Source organism: Ovis aries, chromosome 17 (assembly GCF_016772045.2).
Source record: "Ovis aries strain OAR_USU_Benz2616 breed Rambouillet chromosome 17, ARS-UI_Ramb_v3.0, whole genome shotgun sequence".
Lineage (NCBI taxonomy): Eukaryota > Metazoa > Chordata > Mammalia > Artiodactyla > Bovidae > Ovis > Ovis aries.
In genome coordinates this window covers 7,901,748-7,916,317 of record NC_056070.1, presented here as the reverse complement: position 1 = coordinate 7,916,317, position 14,570 = coordinate 7,901,748, and the positions used below count along the sequence as shown (strand labels likewise).

The following is a 14,570-nucleotide window of genomic DNA, read 5'->3' as shown; positions in this document are numbered from 1 at the left end:
TCACATGCCCACATGTGTCCTGAGCCTGTCCTGGGGGAACTATGGGGCCCTGAGCAAGAAGGAAGATTCTGGGGCACTGCATGCCCGTTCAACTTCACAGCTACTGAGAAACTCCATCATATTTTCTGCCTTTTCTTATTCATGCTCCTTCAGGACTTAATTCATTCCAAGAAAAGCATCCATGTTCTAACCTTTGGTGGTTTGGATTTGCTATCTAGGGCCCCTCAGAGAACCAGGTGCTGAAGGCCTCAGGGTAATTTACCCACCTGTCAGATTAGCACCAAATTTCTGTTAGTTTCATCTTTTCCTAATGGTGAAATGGAAGTAACTATTATTTCTCTCAAGCCTTTGGGAAAATATGCTTTTACTGTTGACCAGGCACTACTAGATTAAGATTTCCAGTATGACAGGTGCTTACAAATAATAGACCTATTATTTAACAAGAAGCTCAAATTGATAACAAGTATCACTTAGATGCAGGTGGTGGGGTGCGGGGATTATCTGTTTACTAATGCATCCCCAGTAACAGAAACAATGCCTGAAACGTTGCTTGCTTTAATAAATGTTTGTTAATTAAATTCCTCAAGAACCAATAATGTCTGACCTTTCATTCATTCAAAGTTACCGAACGTACCTTGTTAGCGAACCTGCAACAGAAAGTGTTTTACCTAAGGATTTTTAAATAAAGCTCCAGATTTCCTTTGAAAAATAAATTGTGTGCCCCAATCCACTGCCATGTTCCAGGTGCCCTAGTTTGACCTCGGCTCCTCAGTTGGAGGCTGGCTAAGGGATGTGATCCCTGCCCTTGAATCTCCTTCCTTTGTAGTTTTTTTGACCTGCGCGGTTCCGTTTCCCAGGCGGAGGAGCGCGCGCCGCGGCTGCGCCCGTCAGCGCGCGGCGCGGGGCTGTGGCTGTCAGGCGGGCGGGGCCGCCTAGGACCCGGGAGGACCCGCGTCTCCGGCGCCGCAGGGCCTCGGCGCCCCCACGTGCGGCCCCCTCCTGCTCCTCCCGGCCCACCTCCCTCCCTCCGGGGTTTGGCATCCCTGGGGAGCGGGAAGCCCCCTCCGGCCCTGCAGCGGGCCGGGCAGGCGGAGTGGTCGGGCGCGGGGGCGGATGCTCGTGGGTGGGCCGGGCCAGCCGGCCGCGGGGGCGGCGCGCCGCGCTGTTTCCCGCTAGGGCCGGGCTCTGCGCGGGACGAGCCCCCGCGCGGTGCTCGCGGGCGGCGGCGCTGCACCCGGGCCTGGGGCCGGGCCGACGCCCCCGCGGCGCCTCTCCCGCGCTCGCGGCCCCTCCCTCCCCCCGCCGGGCTCCCGGGAGCGGCGGGCGGGGGAGCTTTGTGTGCGCCCGCGGGCCGGGGGCGGGCCCACCTTGGCGGCGGCCGGCGGACTCCGGGGCGGGAGCGGTGAGGCGTGGCCGGGTGCAGCGGGGGCGCGGGGCTCCCGGGCGGCGGGAGGGGCCGAGCGAAGCGCGCCGGACAATGAGCGGGGCGGCTCGGCGCTGCGGCCACGTTTAGGGGGCGCGGGCCTCCGCGGCTCCACCTGCGCGGAGAGGGCGGGATGTGCGGGCCAGGTGTCCCGGCGCGCTGAGGCGCGCTCGCAGCCCGACGTTCCCGAGCCGGGTCTCGCCTTGACCCCGGGCTACCTGGAGCCTCCGGCTGCGGCGTGCTCGGCCGCGCGCCCCCCCGGAGCAGCCGCGATGGCCAGCACCAGGAGTATCGAGCTGGAGCACTTTGAGGAACGGGACAAAAGGCCGCGGCCGGGGTCGCGGAGAGGGGCGCCCAGCTCCTCCGGGGGCAGCAGCAGCTCGGGCCCCAGAGGGAACGGGCTCATCCCCAGCCCGGCGCACAGCGCCCACTGCAGCTTCTACCGCACGCGGACGCTGCAGGCCCTGAGCTCGGAGAAGAAGGCCAAGAAGGCGCGCTTCTACCGGAACGGGGACCGCTACTTCAAGGGCCTGGTGTTTGCCATCTCCAGCGACCGCTTCCGGTCCTTCGACGCGCTGCTCATGGAGCTCACCCGCTCCCTGTCGGACAACGTGAACCTGCCCCAGGGCGTCCGCACCATCTACACCATCGACGGCAGCCGGAAGGTCACCAGCCTGGACGAGCTGCTGGAAGGTAGGCGGGGAGGGCCCGGCGCGGCAGGTGCGGCCCCGCGGGCGACAGGTGCAGCGGCTGGGCAGCCTGCGGCGGGGCGGAGGCGGCCGCGGGGACTCTGTGGCTCTCTCTGCTGTTCCACAGGCTCTGTGTGTGGGGCGTGCTTCCACAGACCCTCGGGCCTTCCTAAGAGATAAGTGTTTTTTAAAAAAGTGAGAAATCCTAACGGGATTTGTGACATCTCTCAATATGGATGAACTTCTTTGGATATTTGCTCTTTTGAAGTGCTCCATCATTGTGAAAGTGGCTCTCCCGTGAGGATCTGGGTAGCCCTCTAGCTCATAAGCTGTCTGTCCATCCCTCTGTGTGGAGCTCAGTACGGGCACCTGTGGTGTTTCCGCTTTCAGGACCCTGTTGTACCGGGTCTGCTCAGTGTTCGTGAAACGCTCTAGGTTGCCTTTCCTGGTGTGCGTTGCAGCAGAAGTTCCGTGAGGTCAGCAGAGGTGATCGGAGACTGTGGTTCTCAACCTCGGTTGCATCTTGGCTCACTGGGAACTTTACGAAGTAAGGGTGCCTGGGCCCCCTTCCCAGGTATTCGGATGTAAATTGGTTTGGGGTATGGTCTGACCGTCTGGAGTTTTAAAAGCTCCTCAGGTGATCTGAACGTGCTACTGAGGTTGAGAAGGGCTGTGATAAGGGTTTTCCACGATTGGTAGGTAATGAGGTGCTTCAAGGTTAATCTTTCCTAGTTAGGGAGATAGAGGCCCCAGAATCAGCAATTGAGGCCTGTTACAAATTAGGCCTAGAGTGTCAACCGTGCTGGACTCAAGGCTGTTTGGCCTTATGTTGGGTCATCCTTGAATTCCTGCAGTATGTAGACTTCCTTCCCTTCAGGGAGAGAAATCAGTTACTAGTAGTTAAGAACCTATATCCAGAATGAAACAGGACCCATAAAGTTCAGAACCCAAGTATGTGCTGACTGTGTTTATATACAGCCTGCTCACATACATCTTTTTTATCTTTTTTTTTTTTTTTAAATTTTGGCTGTGCCCTGCGGCATGTGGGATCTTAGTTCCCAGACCAGGAATCGAACCCACACCGCCTGCAAGAAGTGAAAAATCTTAAACAGACCTCCAGGGAAAGCCCCTCATGCATCTTAATGCAAATAGCATGTACTGCTCTGGTAGTCGTCCCTGTATTGGCTTGGCAGGAGAAGGAAACTGAACTTGAAGCCAACTATTTTTCTTATAGCAACTCATCATGTTGTTATGCTCTGAAGGCATTATGTCCATTTTATGCATGGGGAAACTTAAGCAACACGCCTTGTCATACAGGACATGCGGTATATGTCCGTTCACCTGCAATTCACTTTTTAAAATTTTTATTGGAGGATAATTGCTTTATAATATTGTGGTGGTTTCTGCCGTACATCAACATGAATACATACATCAACACAAGTATACATGTGTCCCCTCGCTCTTGAACCTCCCTCCTGTCTCCCACCCCATCCCACCCCTCTAGGTTGTCGGAGAGCACTGGGCTGAGTCTATAAAACAGATGTAGCCACACTGTGGAGTCCTGAAAGTGGTTGGGTTTCTGTTTAGTCACTGTTAGGGAAGAGTTTTCCCTGCCCTAGGCTAGATGAGGACTCAGCCAAAACTACATTGTCTTTTCTGTGTGTGTGTTTGGGACTTCACAAATTCTCCTGCACATTTGAGTGTTTTGGTTTTAAAGACTGCCTGAGGTGATAACAGCCAGCAGAGGATTAGAATGAAGATACATTGTTAAAAGGGTTTTATTGCTTCATCCTGTTGCAAACTTAAAAGTAACATTTGCCTAGATACTTCAAAACTGAGTAACAAATTTTCTGATTGACCCAAGGCTAGGCTAGTGGTCCCATAGAAGGATAGAGGCAATGTCTTTTGCTTAAATATTCATTACTCACATGCGCTTGGGAAACTGTGCCTAGTGTGATCTGAGAAGGGACAGTAGTTTTAATATCCTTTTCTGAAATAATTTTAACAGTGTTAGCTGCATGAAATGAATGTAATCCAAAGGTGAATATCATCCAGGGGGCATGGTCAGCATTTCCATTATGCATATGAGATGAGAATACATATTGTGTACTGAGTTTGTCATTGCTCTGGTGGTACATGGCCCACTGAGTCTAATTCTCAAATTCTCCTACTGATTTCTGTAGGACAGGGAACCATAAGTATACGGAGTCCAAATTATACCACAATATGAAAAGTGATAGAACATAAATATTTGCAACAGAGATCTGTTTCCCTAGTGTAGCCAATTGCCCACTTGTTTCAAATGTAATAAAATTATATATATTTAAATACAGTAAAATCACTGCAAATGAAAATTTAAGCACTTCTTTTGTCATAGTGGCATTCTCTTTGACAATAGATCTTTGAGTCTTGAATTTCCCACAAAATGAATGGACTACCCTGTTTCAAGGCAGTTTTTAAGAAAGATCCATCGATGCTTAATACCAGCCATTCAGTAATTTATATAGTTTCAACATTTAGCTAAAATTGTGTACTCAAATGTTCAGCTTTATCATGCAGCAGTACTAATGAGCCGTCTGTGAAGTTATTTGCATCAATATCACCCATGTCGTCAAAATTGACTACTGCATCTTAGTTCATCATTTTTAATAAAGATTTTCTGATAGTATGTTTTTACATCATTATGTTTAGCTGTTCTCTCCTCTGCCTCTTCCATTCTGTGAAATTTGTAGTTTAGGAGATACTGTTTTTCCTAAAATGTTTTTTTCTAAAATATTTGCTGTGAAGAATAGAAAATGATGACTCAAAATAGCTGGGCATGAACGCTCATTCAGAGCCTCAAGCTCACTGAACTTAGATGACAAAAGAAATTTGCATGGCCCAGATTTTTTTCTTCTGCCCTTGAAGTCCTCTGGAGACTAAAACCTGTTCAGGTGTAGGCTGGTCCTTCTGCACTGCACTAACCAGCAGGCACCTTGAAAGTGAAAGTCACTCAGTCATGTCTGATTCTTTGCGACCCTGTGGACCATACAGTCCATGGAATTCTCTAGGCCAGAATACTGGAGTGGGTAGCCTTTTCCTTCTCCAAGGGATCTTCCCAACCCAGGGATCAAACCCAGGTCTCCCGCATTGTGGGCGGATTCTTTACCAGCTGAGCCACAAGGGAAGCCCAAGAATACTGGAGTGGGTAGCCTATCCCTTCTCCAGCAGATTGTCCCAACCCTAGAATTGAACTGGGGTCTCCAGCATTGCAGGCAGATTCTTCACCAACTAAACTATCAGGGAAGCCCAGCCTAATGGTTTAACTCCCCTTGCTGCATTAATTTCAATGAGTTGGTGCTGTGCATCCCTGTAATCCTATTTAGTCCATATAACTGGATAGGGACCTTCTCTCAAAGGACTGTGAGTCATAGCATTCAGTATTGGGAAACACAGGTTGAACTGTCTGAAGCCATGAGCTAGCCAACCGTGTCACAGCTCTGATAAATAACTGAGGATGTCCGGCTTACACGTTCCTAGGTTTTCAGAACTCTTGGTCTCAGTGTTGTTTCTTGAGTGTTCTCTTTTTCAGAGCTTGAGCTGTAATTATTTTGATGTTCCAAAGACAGATGCCCAAGGACAGTGGAAAAAATGCATGACCAAGTTGATGTTCCTAAGTTCTGCTGACTGTGGATTTGAAGAAAATTCACCTCCATTCACGGCCTCAGTGTCCTGTAGAATGAAAGGTTGGCAGATCCCCTAAGTTAGATCCCGTCTGATCTAAAATATATACCCTTCCCCTGCCTAAGTGGTTATTTATTGTGTGATGGTCTGGGGTGCCTTCCCTTACCTAGAAACTCTCTTCCAAAGAATTGGCAAGGCAGCAAATGCCTACACTACAAGGAGTGGGTATGTGGCTCTGATAAATTGTTTGCAAGGAGCCTGAATAGTTGCTGCCTATATCTGCTTCTTTCATTACAAAGTAATGTGTCACTTTATATCATTTATACCTTTTCCCCCTCAGTCAACAATGAGTAAACCTCTTGCATTAAGCTGTCTTAAATTAGCCTGAATTTGAGAAAAATTAAGTTCTAAGAGAAATCAAACATTTGAAACTTCTGAGGTTTTCCTACTGTGCCTAGTTTATTGAATCTCTGGCTATTCAGTCTCTTTGGTTATTCAATCTCCTTGAAGGTGTTGGATCAAAATATAGTGACAGTTACTTTTGAGTAAAAATGAGTCTCCCATAAGAACTCACATTATAGGTTTTATCCCCCCTTGAAAGGTAGACTTTTATACTAAGAATAGTACCTGAGCTCTTGGAACTTGTTATAGTGAAAGCAATATAAACCCATGAGATATAAGATATTTGTGTGTGTGCGTGCTTGCTCAGTCATGTCCCACTCCGTGACTCCATGAACTGTAGCCCTCCAGGGTCCTCTGACCATGGGATTTCCCAGGCGAGAATACCGGAATGTTGCCAGAGGATATCCCAACCCAGAGATCAAACCTGCATCTCTTGCATCGGCAGGCACATTCTTTACCACTGAGCTACCTGAGAATCCCCTGTAAGATATTTGCACATGGTGAAAAGCAGGGCACATTTATGTACAGCAAGTATGATGACTGGCCATAATAGTTAACATTGGATCTTCACTCTGCAAAACCTTCTCTACCTGGGAGACTCCTATCTCCTTCCGGACCCCTTCAAATATCATCTTTCTGTGAACTCTTCCCACATCTCAGAGTCATTGGTCTCAAAGTGTTGTCGACTGAGAGGATAGTTGTTTTTCAAGGTGTTGGGGGTGCAGTTTTTTCCCTCACGGTGCTCACATTCTAGAGGGGGCTTCACCGCTGAGCCACCGCTCAGTGGTAAAGAGTCCACCTGCCAGTTCAGGAGACACAGGTTCCACTCCTGGTCCAGGAAGATCCCACATGCTGTGCCGGACCAACGGACCCCATGTGCCAAGAGAAGCCACTGCAATAAATAGCCCAGAAAATGACTTTCCCTCTAAGTCTCTTGATTGTCAAGAGAGAATTCAAACTATGAATTAAGTTTGAATAAGGTTGTTCCTGTATATCTGTGGAAATGTGTGTTTTGGAAAATCGGATTGTATTTCCAATGAATCAGAGATGCCCTGCTGACTCATAGTGGTGCAGACGATGTACTCTTCTGCAGTGCTTGCTTCTATAAATCTGATTTTTTTCCCTTCATCTCATTTCCTCAAAACAGGGGAACTCAGGTCTGCTATAATGCAGCTGCATAGGAGGCTCTTTCCAGGGGCAAAGGGAAGAGAAATTTTCATTTGAAGCATAAAGAATTCTAGAATGAATTCTAAGATGAAATACTTGGGAGAACATTTGTGAGATGAGGTTCTGACACAGTGATATGCTGGTAGTTAAGAGAAGATCACTATTTCATGAGGTTTTAAACTATGGAAATGGATGTTTTTATGGCCCTGTGATGTAAAGTAAAGGGAACTAGAATCCTTAAGCAGTGATTATCACACTGCTTTCTTCATCATAGAGAGGTCAGGGAATTTCTGAGCATCTGTACTGCCTGGCTAGGTCTCTGCTGCTCATCCCCACCAGCCTCTGCTCCTACCACTTCTGTTTTTTCTCTCTTCTATTGATAAAGTAAACTGTTACCCTAAGGATGATATATCAGTCACTGTAGATGTAAAGACAGTTTTAGGATGTTTTGTGTATAGTTCCTAAAATGAACCCTGTATTGACCTGTACACCTGCACAGTAAGGTCTGTGCATTCAAATTCTGCAGGGTGCCTTACTTGGCTTCAGTGTCCTCATCTGCAAAATGAGGAAGGTTAGTCATTGCTAAGAAGTCTTCCTGCTTAAAGTTCAGTGATCTTGAGAAATGCTTCCGGAAGTGGGAAAGAGAAATGATCTGTCTGCCTCCATGTCTCTCTTTAAAAATTGGCCAGGTTTTGTGTTTGAATGTGGTTACCCAGATTCAGATGGAGTTCTTAGGATCTCCAGTAACGTCTTGGAGGTTCTTCTCCATAGAATGTTCTTAGGAAAGAGGAAATTACAAACCCATTGGGGGTGGGGACCATGGCCATCTTGTTCATTCCTTTTTCCTGTCAATAAATACTTCTGGCACATGACGTTTTATTTATTTTACCTTTGTGCCACATAGAAGATAATTTTGATAGGTGGGAATAAGTGGGTATTGGTGTCTAAAAAATCTTTCTTAGTTAAAACAACCGGCTGAACAGTTGGCTAGATTTGCAGAGATGGACTTAGTTCATGTCACTGGCAAATAGTCCTTGTCTCTTGTCTCAGTTTTGAAATAAGATTTTATTCAAGGAAAAGGGATGCAGTATATTTATATGTTAACAACTTGTCAATTTCACTAGTGTCTGAGATGCCTGACTTGTTTTTTCTCTCTGGAAATCTTTCATAATCAAGTTCTTATACCTTTATTTTGAATGTGTGTGTTAAATCCCAGGACTATTCTAAGCCCCCTACTATTTTCAGCATCTGCTTTGAGTTAGTTCTCTGACATAACAAAGACTTAGTTTTGTTCATCTTTTCATATTTTTATTTTAAGCATTGTATTTAGAGAATTTATTTCATATATAGTTTAGATATGATGTGCGTTGTACTATAGTTTTAAAATTCTATGTGTTGGGACTTCCCTGGTGGCTCAGATGGTAGAGAATCTGCCTGCAATGCAGGAGACCTGGGTTCAGTCCCTGGGTCAGGAAGATCCCCCGGAGAAGGAAATGACAACCTACTCCAGTATTCTTGCTTGGAGAATTCCATGGGCAGAGGAGCCTAATGGGTTATAGTCCATGGGGTTGCAAAGAGTCTGACATCACTGAGCAACTAATACTTTTCATTCTTTTATTCATTAGAGCATGCAGTAATTTCCATTCTAGTTCAGGCTATTTGATCCTGTTTGCCATATCTCCTGCAGCCTAAACCACTAGACTGGCCATATTGTACTCTGTCAGAAGCTACTACCTTTGAGACTGAAGGAATGGGAAAATATTGATTTGTGAGATCAACTTTGGTACTTCTGATTATAACATTTATTAACATCTCAACATAAAAAATCTACAGTTGTGACCTACTATGTTTTTTGTTTATGCACTGGTTAAATTACAATCACTACCAACCAAAATATATCACAATAGAAGTTTTAAAATTCTCATTGATTTGTTTCTTCCTTCACTGTATATGTTTTACAAATTTCAGATTACTCTGTTAATTTCTTGTCGTTTAGTCGCTGAGTTGCTCTTTCCAGCATCTGGCTTTGCTTCTGTGACCAGTCACATCCACTATTGCATAGAAACCTGGGATGTTAGGTCCATGAATCAAGGCAAATTGGAAGTGCTCAAACAGGAGATGGCAAGAGTGAACATCGACATTTTACAAATCAGAAAATGAAAATTGACTGGAATGGGAGAATTTCACTCAGATGAACATTATGTCTACTACTGTGGGCAAGAATCCCGTAGAAGAAATGGAGAAGCCATCATAGTCAACAAAAGGTCTGAAATGCAGTACTTGGATGCAATCTCAGAAATGGCAGAATGATCTCTGTTCGTTTCCAAGGCAAACCATTCAATATCACTCTCAGTATCAGTGTATCAGTGTCAGCATCACTATCACTATCAACATCAGTAATCCAAATCTATGCCCCAACCAGTAACGCTGAAGACGCTGAAGTTGAACAGTTCTATGAAGACCTACAAGACCTTCTAGAACTAACATCCAAAAAAGATGTCCTTTTCATTATAGGGGACTGGAATGCAAAAGTAGGAAGTCAGGAAACACCTGGAGTAACAGGCAAATTTTGCCTTAGAGTACAGAATGAGGCAGGGCAAAGGCTAATAGAGTTTTGCCAGGAGAACACACTGGTTGTAGCAGACACCCTCTTCCAACTACACAAGAGAAGATCTACACGTGGACATCACCAGATGGCCAACACCGAAATCGGATTGATTATATTCTTTGCAGCCAAAGATGGAGAAGCTCTATATAGTCAGCAAAAACGAGACCGGGAGCTGACTGTGGCTCAGATCATGAACTCCTTACTGCCAAATTCAGACTGAAATTGAAGAAAGTAGGGAAAACCACTAGACCATTCAGGTATGACCTAAATCAAATCCCTTATGATTATACAGTGGAAGTGAGAAATAGATTTAAGGGACTAGATCGGATAGACAGAGTGCCTGAAGAACTATGGATGAAGGTTCATGACATTGTACGGGAGACAGGGATCAAGACCATCCCCAAGAAAAAGAAATGCAAAAAAGAAAAATGGCTGTCTGAGGAGGCCTTAAAAATAGCTGTGAAAAGAAGAGAAGTAAAAAGCAAAAGAGAAAGACACACCCCTTTGAATGCAGACTTCCAAAGAATAGCAAGATGAGGAGAGATAAGAAGGCCTTCCTCAGTGATCAGCACAAAGAAATAGAGGAAAACAATAGAATGGGAAAAACTAGAGATCCTTTCAAGAAAATTAGAGATACCAAGGGAATATTTCATGCAACGATGGGTACAATAAAGGACATAAATTATATGGACCTAATAGAAGCAGAAGATATTAAGAAGAGGTGGCAAGAATACACAGAAAAACTATACAGAAACAATCTTCACAACTCAGATAGTCATGATGGTATGATGACTTACCTAGAGCCAGATATCCTGGAATGTGAAGTCAAGTGGGCCTTTGGAAGCATCACTACTAACATAGCTAGGAGGAGATGGAATTCCAGTTGAGCTATTTCAAATCCTAAAAAATGATGCTGTGAAAGTGCTATACTCAATATGCCAGAAAATTTGGAAAACTCAGTAGTGGCCACAGGACTGGAAAAGGTCAGTTTTCATTCCAGTCCCAAAGAAAGGCAATGCCAAAGAATGCTCAAACTGCCACACAATTGCGCTCATCTCACATGCTCAAAATTCTCCAAGCTAGGCTTCAACAGTACATGAACTGTGAACATCCAGATGTTCAAGCTGGTGTTAGAAAAGGCAGAGGAACTGGAGATCAAATTGCCAACATCCATTGGATTATCAAAAAGGCAAGAGAGTTCCAGAAAAAATCTATTTCTGCTTTATTGACTATGCTAGAGCCTTTGTGTGGATCACCACAAACTATGGAAAATTCTGAAAGAGATGGGAATACCCGACCATCTAACCTGCCTCTTGAGAAATCTGTATGCAGGTCAGGAAGAAACAGTTAGAACTGGACATGGAACAACAGACTGGTTCCAAATTGAGAAAGGAGTACATCAAAGCTGTATATTGTCACCCTGCTTATTTTAACTTCTGTGCAGAGTACATTGTGAGAAACGCTGGGCTGGATGAAGCACAAGCTGGAATCAAGATTCCTGGGAGAAATATCATTAACCTCAGATATGCAGATGACACCATTCTTATGGCAGAAAGCGAAGAAGAATTAAAGAGCCTCTTGATGAAAGTGAAAGGGGAGAGTGAAAAGTTGGCTTAAAGCTCAACATTCAGAAAACTAAGGTTGTGACATCTTGTCCCATCACTTCATGGCAAATAGATGGGAAAACAGTGGAAACAGTGACAGACTTTATTGTTTTGGGCTCCAGAATAACTGCAGATGGTGACTGCAGCCATGAAATTAAAAGACACTCCTTGGAAGAAAAGTTATGATGAATCTAGACAGCACATTAAAAAGCAGAGACATTACTTTGCCAACTAAGGCCCATCTAGTCAAAGATACAGTAGTCATGTAAGGGTGTGAGAGTTAGACTATAAAGAAAGCTGAGTACAGAAGAATTGATGCTTTTGAACTGTGGTTTTGGAGAAGACTTGAGAGTCCCTTGGACTGCAAGGAAATCCAACCAGTCCATCCTAAAGGAGATCAGTCCTTGGTGTTCACTGGAAGGACTGATGTTGAAGCTGAAACTCCAATACTTTGGCCACCTCATGCACAAAGTTGACTCACTGGAAAAGACCCTGATGCTGGGAAAGATTGAAGGCGGGAGGAGAAGGGGACAGTAGAGGATGAGGTGGTTGGATGGCATCACCAATTCAATGGATATGAGTTTGAGTGAACTCCGGGAGTTGGTGATGGACAGAGAAGCCTGGCGTGCTGCAGTCCATGGGGTCACAAAGAGTCGGACACGACTGAGCAACTGAACTGAACTGAGTCACTGGGTTGTGTTTGATTCTTTTTGACCCCATGAACTGTAGCCTGCCAGGCTCCTCTGTCCATGGGATTTCCCAGGCAAGAATACTAGAGTGGGTTGCCATTCCCTTCTCCAGGGGATCTTCCTGACTCTGGGATTGAACTGGTGTCCCCGGCATTGCAGGTAGATTCTTTACCACTGAGCCACAGGGGATGCCCTTGTTAATTTTTGTGTAATAGCAGTGTAATTATTTCTGAAAAACAGTGTTGGATGCTCTCTTCCCCAGTATCATTGCTCATTATCTCTCTTTCTTAACAGTATTTTTATCTCATCTGTTAAGGAATCAGGAAAAGAAAAAGGGAGTTACGGAAACTTGCTACTGGTTGTATTCTTCATCCAGCCTTGGAGAACGAAACGACTTGAGAAACAGCCTGATGTAAACTCGTCTTTTCTTAGTTTAGTGATTAAGGCCGATAGCCAGACAGTTTCACATAAACTTTGTATGTGAAACACTTAGCAGAGTTCTAGCATGCTGTGGCGGAGAAGGCAATGGCACTCCACTCCAGTACTCTCGCCTGGAAAATCCCATGGATGGAGGAGCCTGGTAGGCTGCAGTCCCTGCTAAGGGTCAGACATGGCTAAGCGACTTCCCTTTCACTTTTCACTTTCATGCATTGGAGAAGGAAATTGCAACCCACTCCAGTGTTCTTGCCTGGAGAATCCCAGGGACTGGGGAGCCTGGTGGGCTGCCGTCTATGGGGTTGCACAGAGTCGGACACGACTGAAGTGACGCAGCAGCAGCAGCAGCAGCAGCATGCTGTGGCGGAGAAGGCACTGGCACCCCTCTCCAGTACCCTTGCCTGGAAAATCCCATGGATGGGTGAGCCTGATGGGCTGCCATCTGTGGGGTTGCACAGAATCAGACACGACTGAGCGGTTTCACTTTCACTTTTCACTTCTGTGCATTGGAGAAGGAAATGGCAACCCACTCCAGTGTTCTTGCCTGGAGAATCCCAGGGACCGGGGAGCCTGGTGGGCTGCCGTCTATGGGGTTGCACAGAGTCGGACACGACTGAGGCGACTTAGCAGCAGCAGCTTGCTGTGGCTCTTTGATTAATGGGAGTGCTCCTCAGCATCTCAAGCAAAAATGTGTGTCCTTGGAACTTCCCCCTGTGATTCTAGAGCCACCCTTTGGAGCCGTAAGACTTCAGATGGGACTGAATGGCAGCGCTTCACACATCTCATGACAGTGGTCAGGCTTCCTCCACTGTTTCCCCTTTCTGCCCATCCCCCAAATGTAACCACTTTTTTTTTTTAATGAACATCTGGTTTCTTTATCTTTTAACCTCTTGACTGAATTTTTTTGAGCTGTTCTCACTATCAATCTCTTGCTTAAAATTGGAGCCAAGTCTTCCTCTAAGATGAGTAGTGAAATTTAAAGGTGGACTGGGGAAACCCTGTCGAGGATGGTTTACTTCTATTCAGATGATGAGCCAATTGAAGGACTGACCCTGTGTCCATTATGCCCCAGCTTACTTACAGATAAAGTATGATGGGCAAAACTTTTTTCTATTTGTTTTGACTGCATGGCTCCTAGTTGTGGCATGCAGACTTCTGTTTGGTTGTGACACATGGACTCAGTAGTTGTGGTACACGAGCTTAGCTATCCCATGGCATGTGGGATCTTAATTCCCTAACCAGGGATTGAACCCGTGTCCCCTGCATTGGAAGGTGGATTTTTAACCACTGGGACTCCAGGGAGTTTCCCTAGATGGGCACATTTTGGTTTGAAGATCTCTTTCTCAGCATCCTTAAAATTGCAGCATTTCTCAAACTTCTTGCAGTGTTGGGATAATTAAAACTGAAAAACAATGTAAAAACCTAGCAGCCAAGTTGCAGAAACCCAGCACTGCCTTAGTTATTTTAAACACACTATCACTTAAATATTTATTAAGGTAGATGTACCTGTGCATATAGGTCTTAGACACCAGTACAACTAGAGAAACACATTGATAACCTAAAAGCCAACAAAACTCTATAACCAATAAAAATGCAAAATAGCGACATAAAGCTCCAGATACTATTTGCTTAAACTAAATTGTTATTCCCAGTGTGATTGTGGTGCTGAACACTGATCAGGCTTGGTGTGCTGAGTTTCAGAATGCTGTGTGATGAGTCCATTTTGTACCAGTAATGAACCTTCATTCTCAAAGGGTAAAACTGTGTCCTCGGGCCTTAACTCTCTGTGCAAATGTCTTATATGTAGAGTAAGTCCCTTCCTCCTCTTTACCTCCCAGCAGAATTGCACAACATGATGCCAGAAGTGTGGAGGCTGTTTGCACAGAGTGG

General features: G+C 45.6%; 1 protein-coding gene across 9 annotated transcripts in view; it reads left to right on the top strand.

Annotated features, from left to right (window-relative positions):
• Positions 1-1,164: 1,164 nt before the first annotated feature.
• Positions 1,165-14,570, top strand: part of DCLK2 (doublecortin like kinase 2) — a 189,363-nt gene continuing 175,957 nt past the window's right edge. For all 9 annotated transcript variants that reach the window (XR_006056766.2, XR_006056765.2, XM_042234947.2 and 6 more), the window contains exon 1: positions 1,165-2,116. Coding sequence is in view for 7 of the 9 variants with exons in the window: in XM_042234947.2 (XP_042090881.1) it covers positions 1,696-2,116 (421 nt within the window). In the remaining 2 variants the exon portion in view is untranslated. The remainder of the gene's footprint in view (positions 2,117-14,570) is intronic.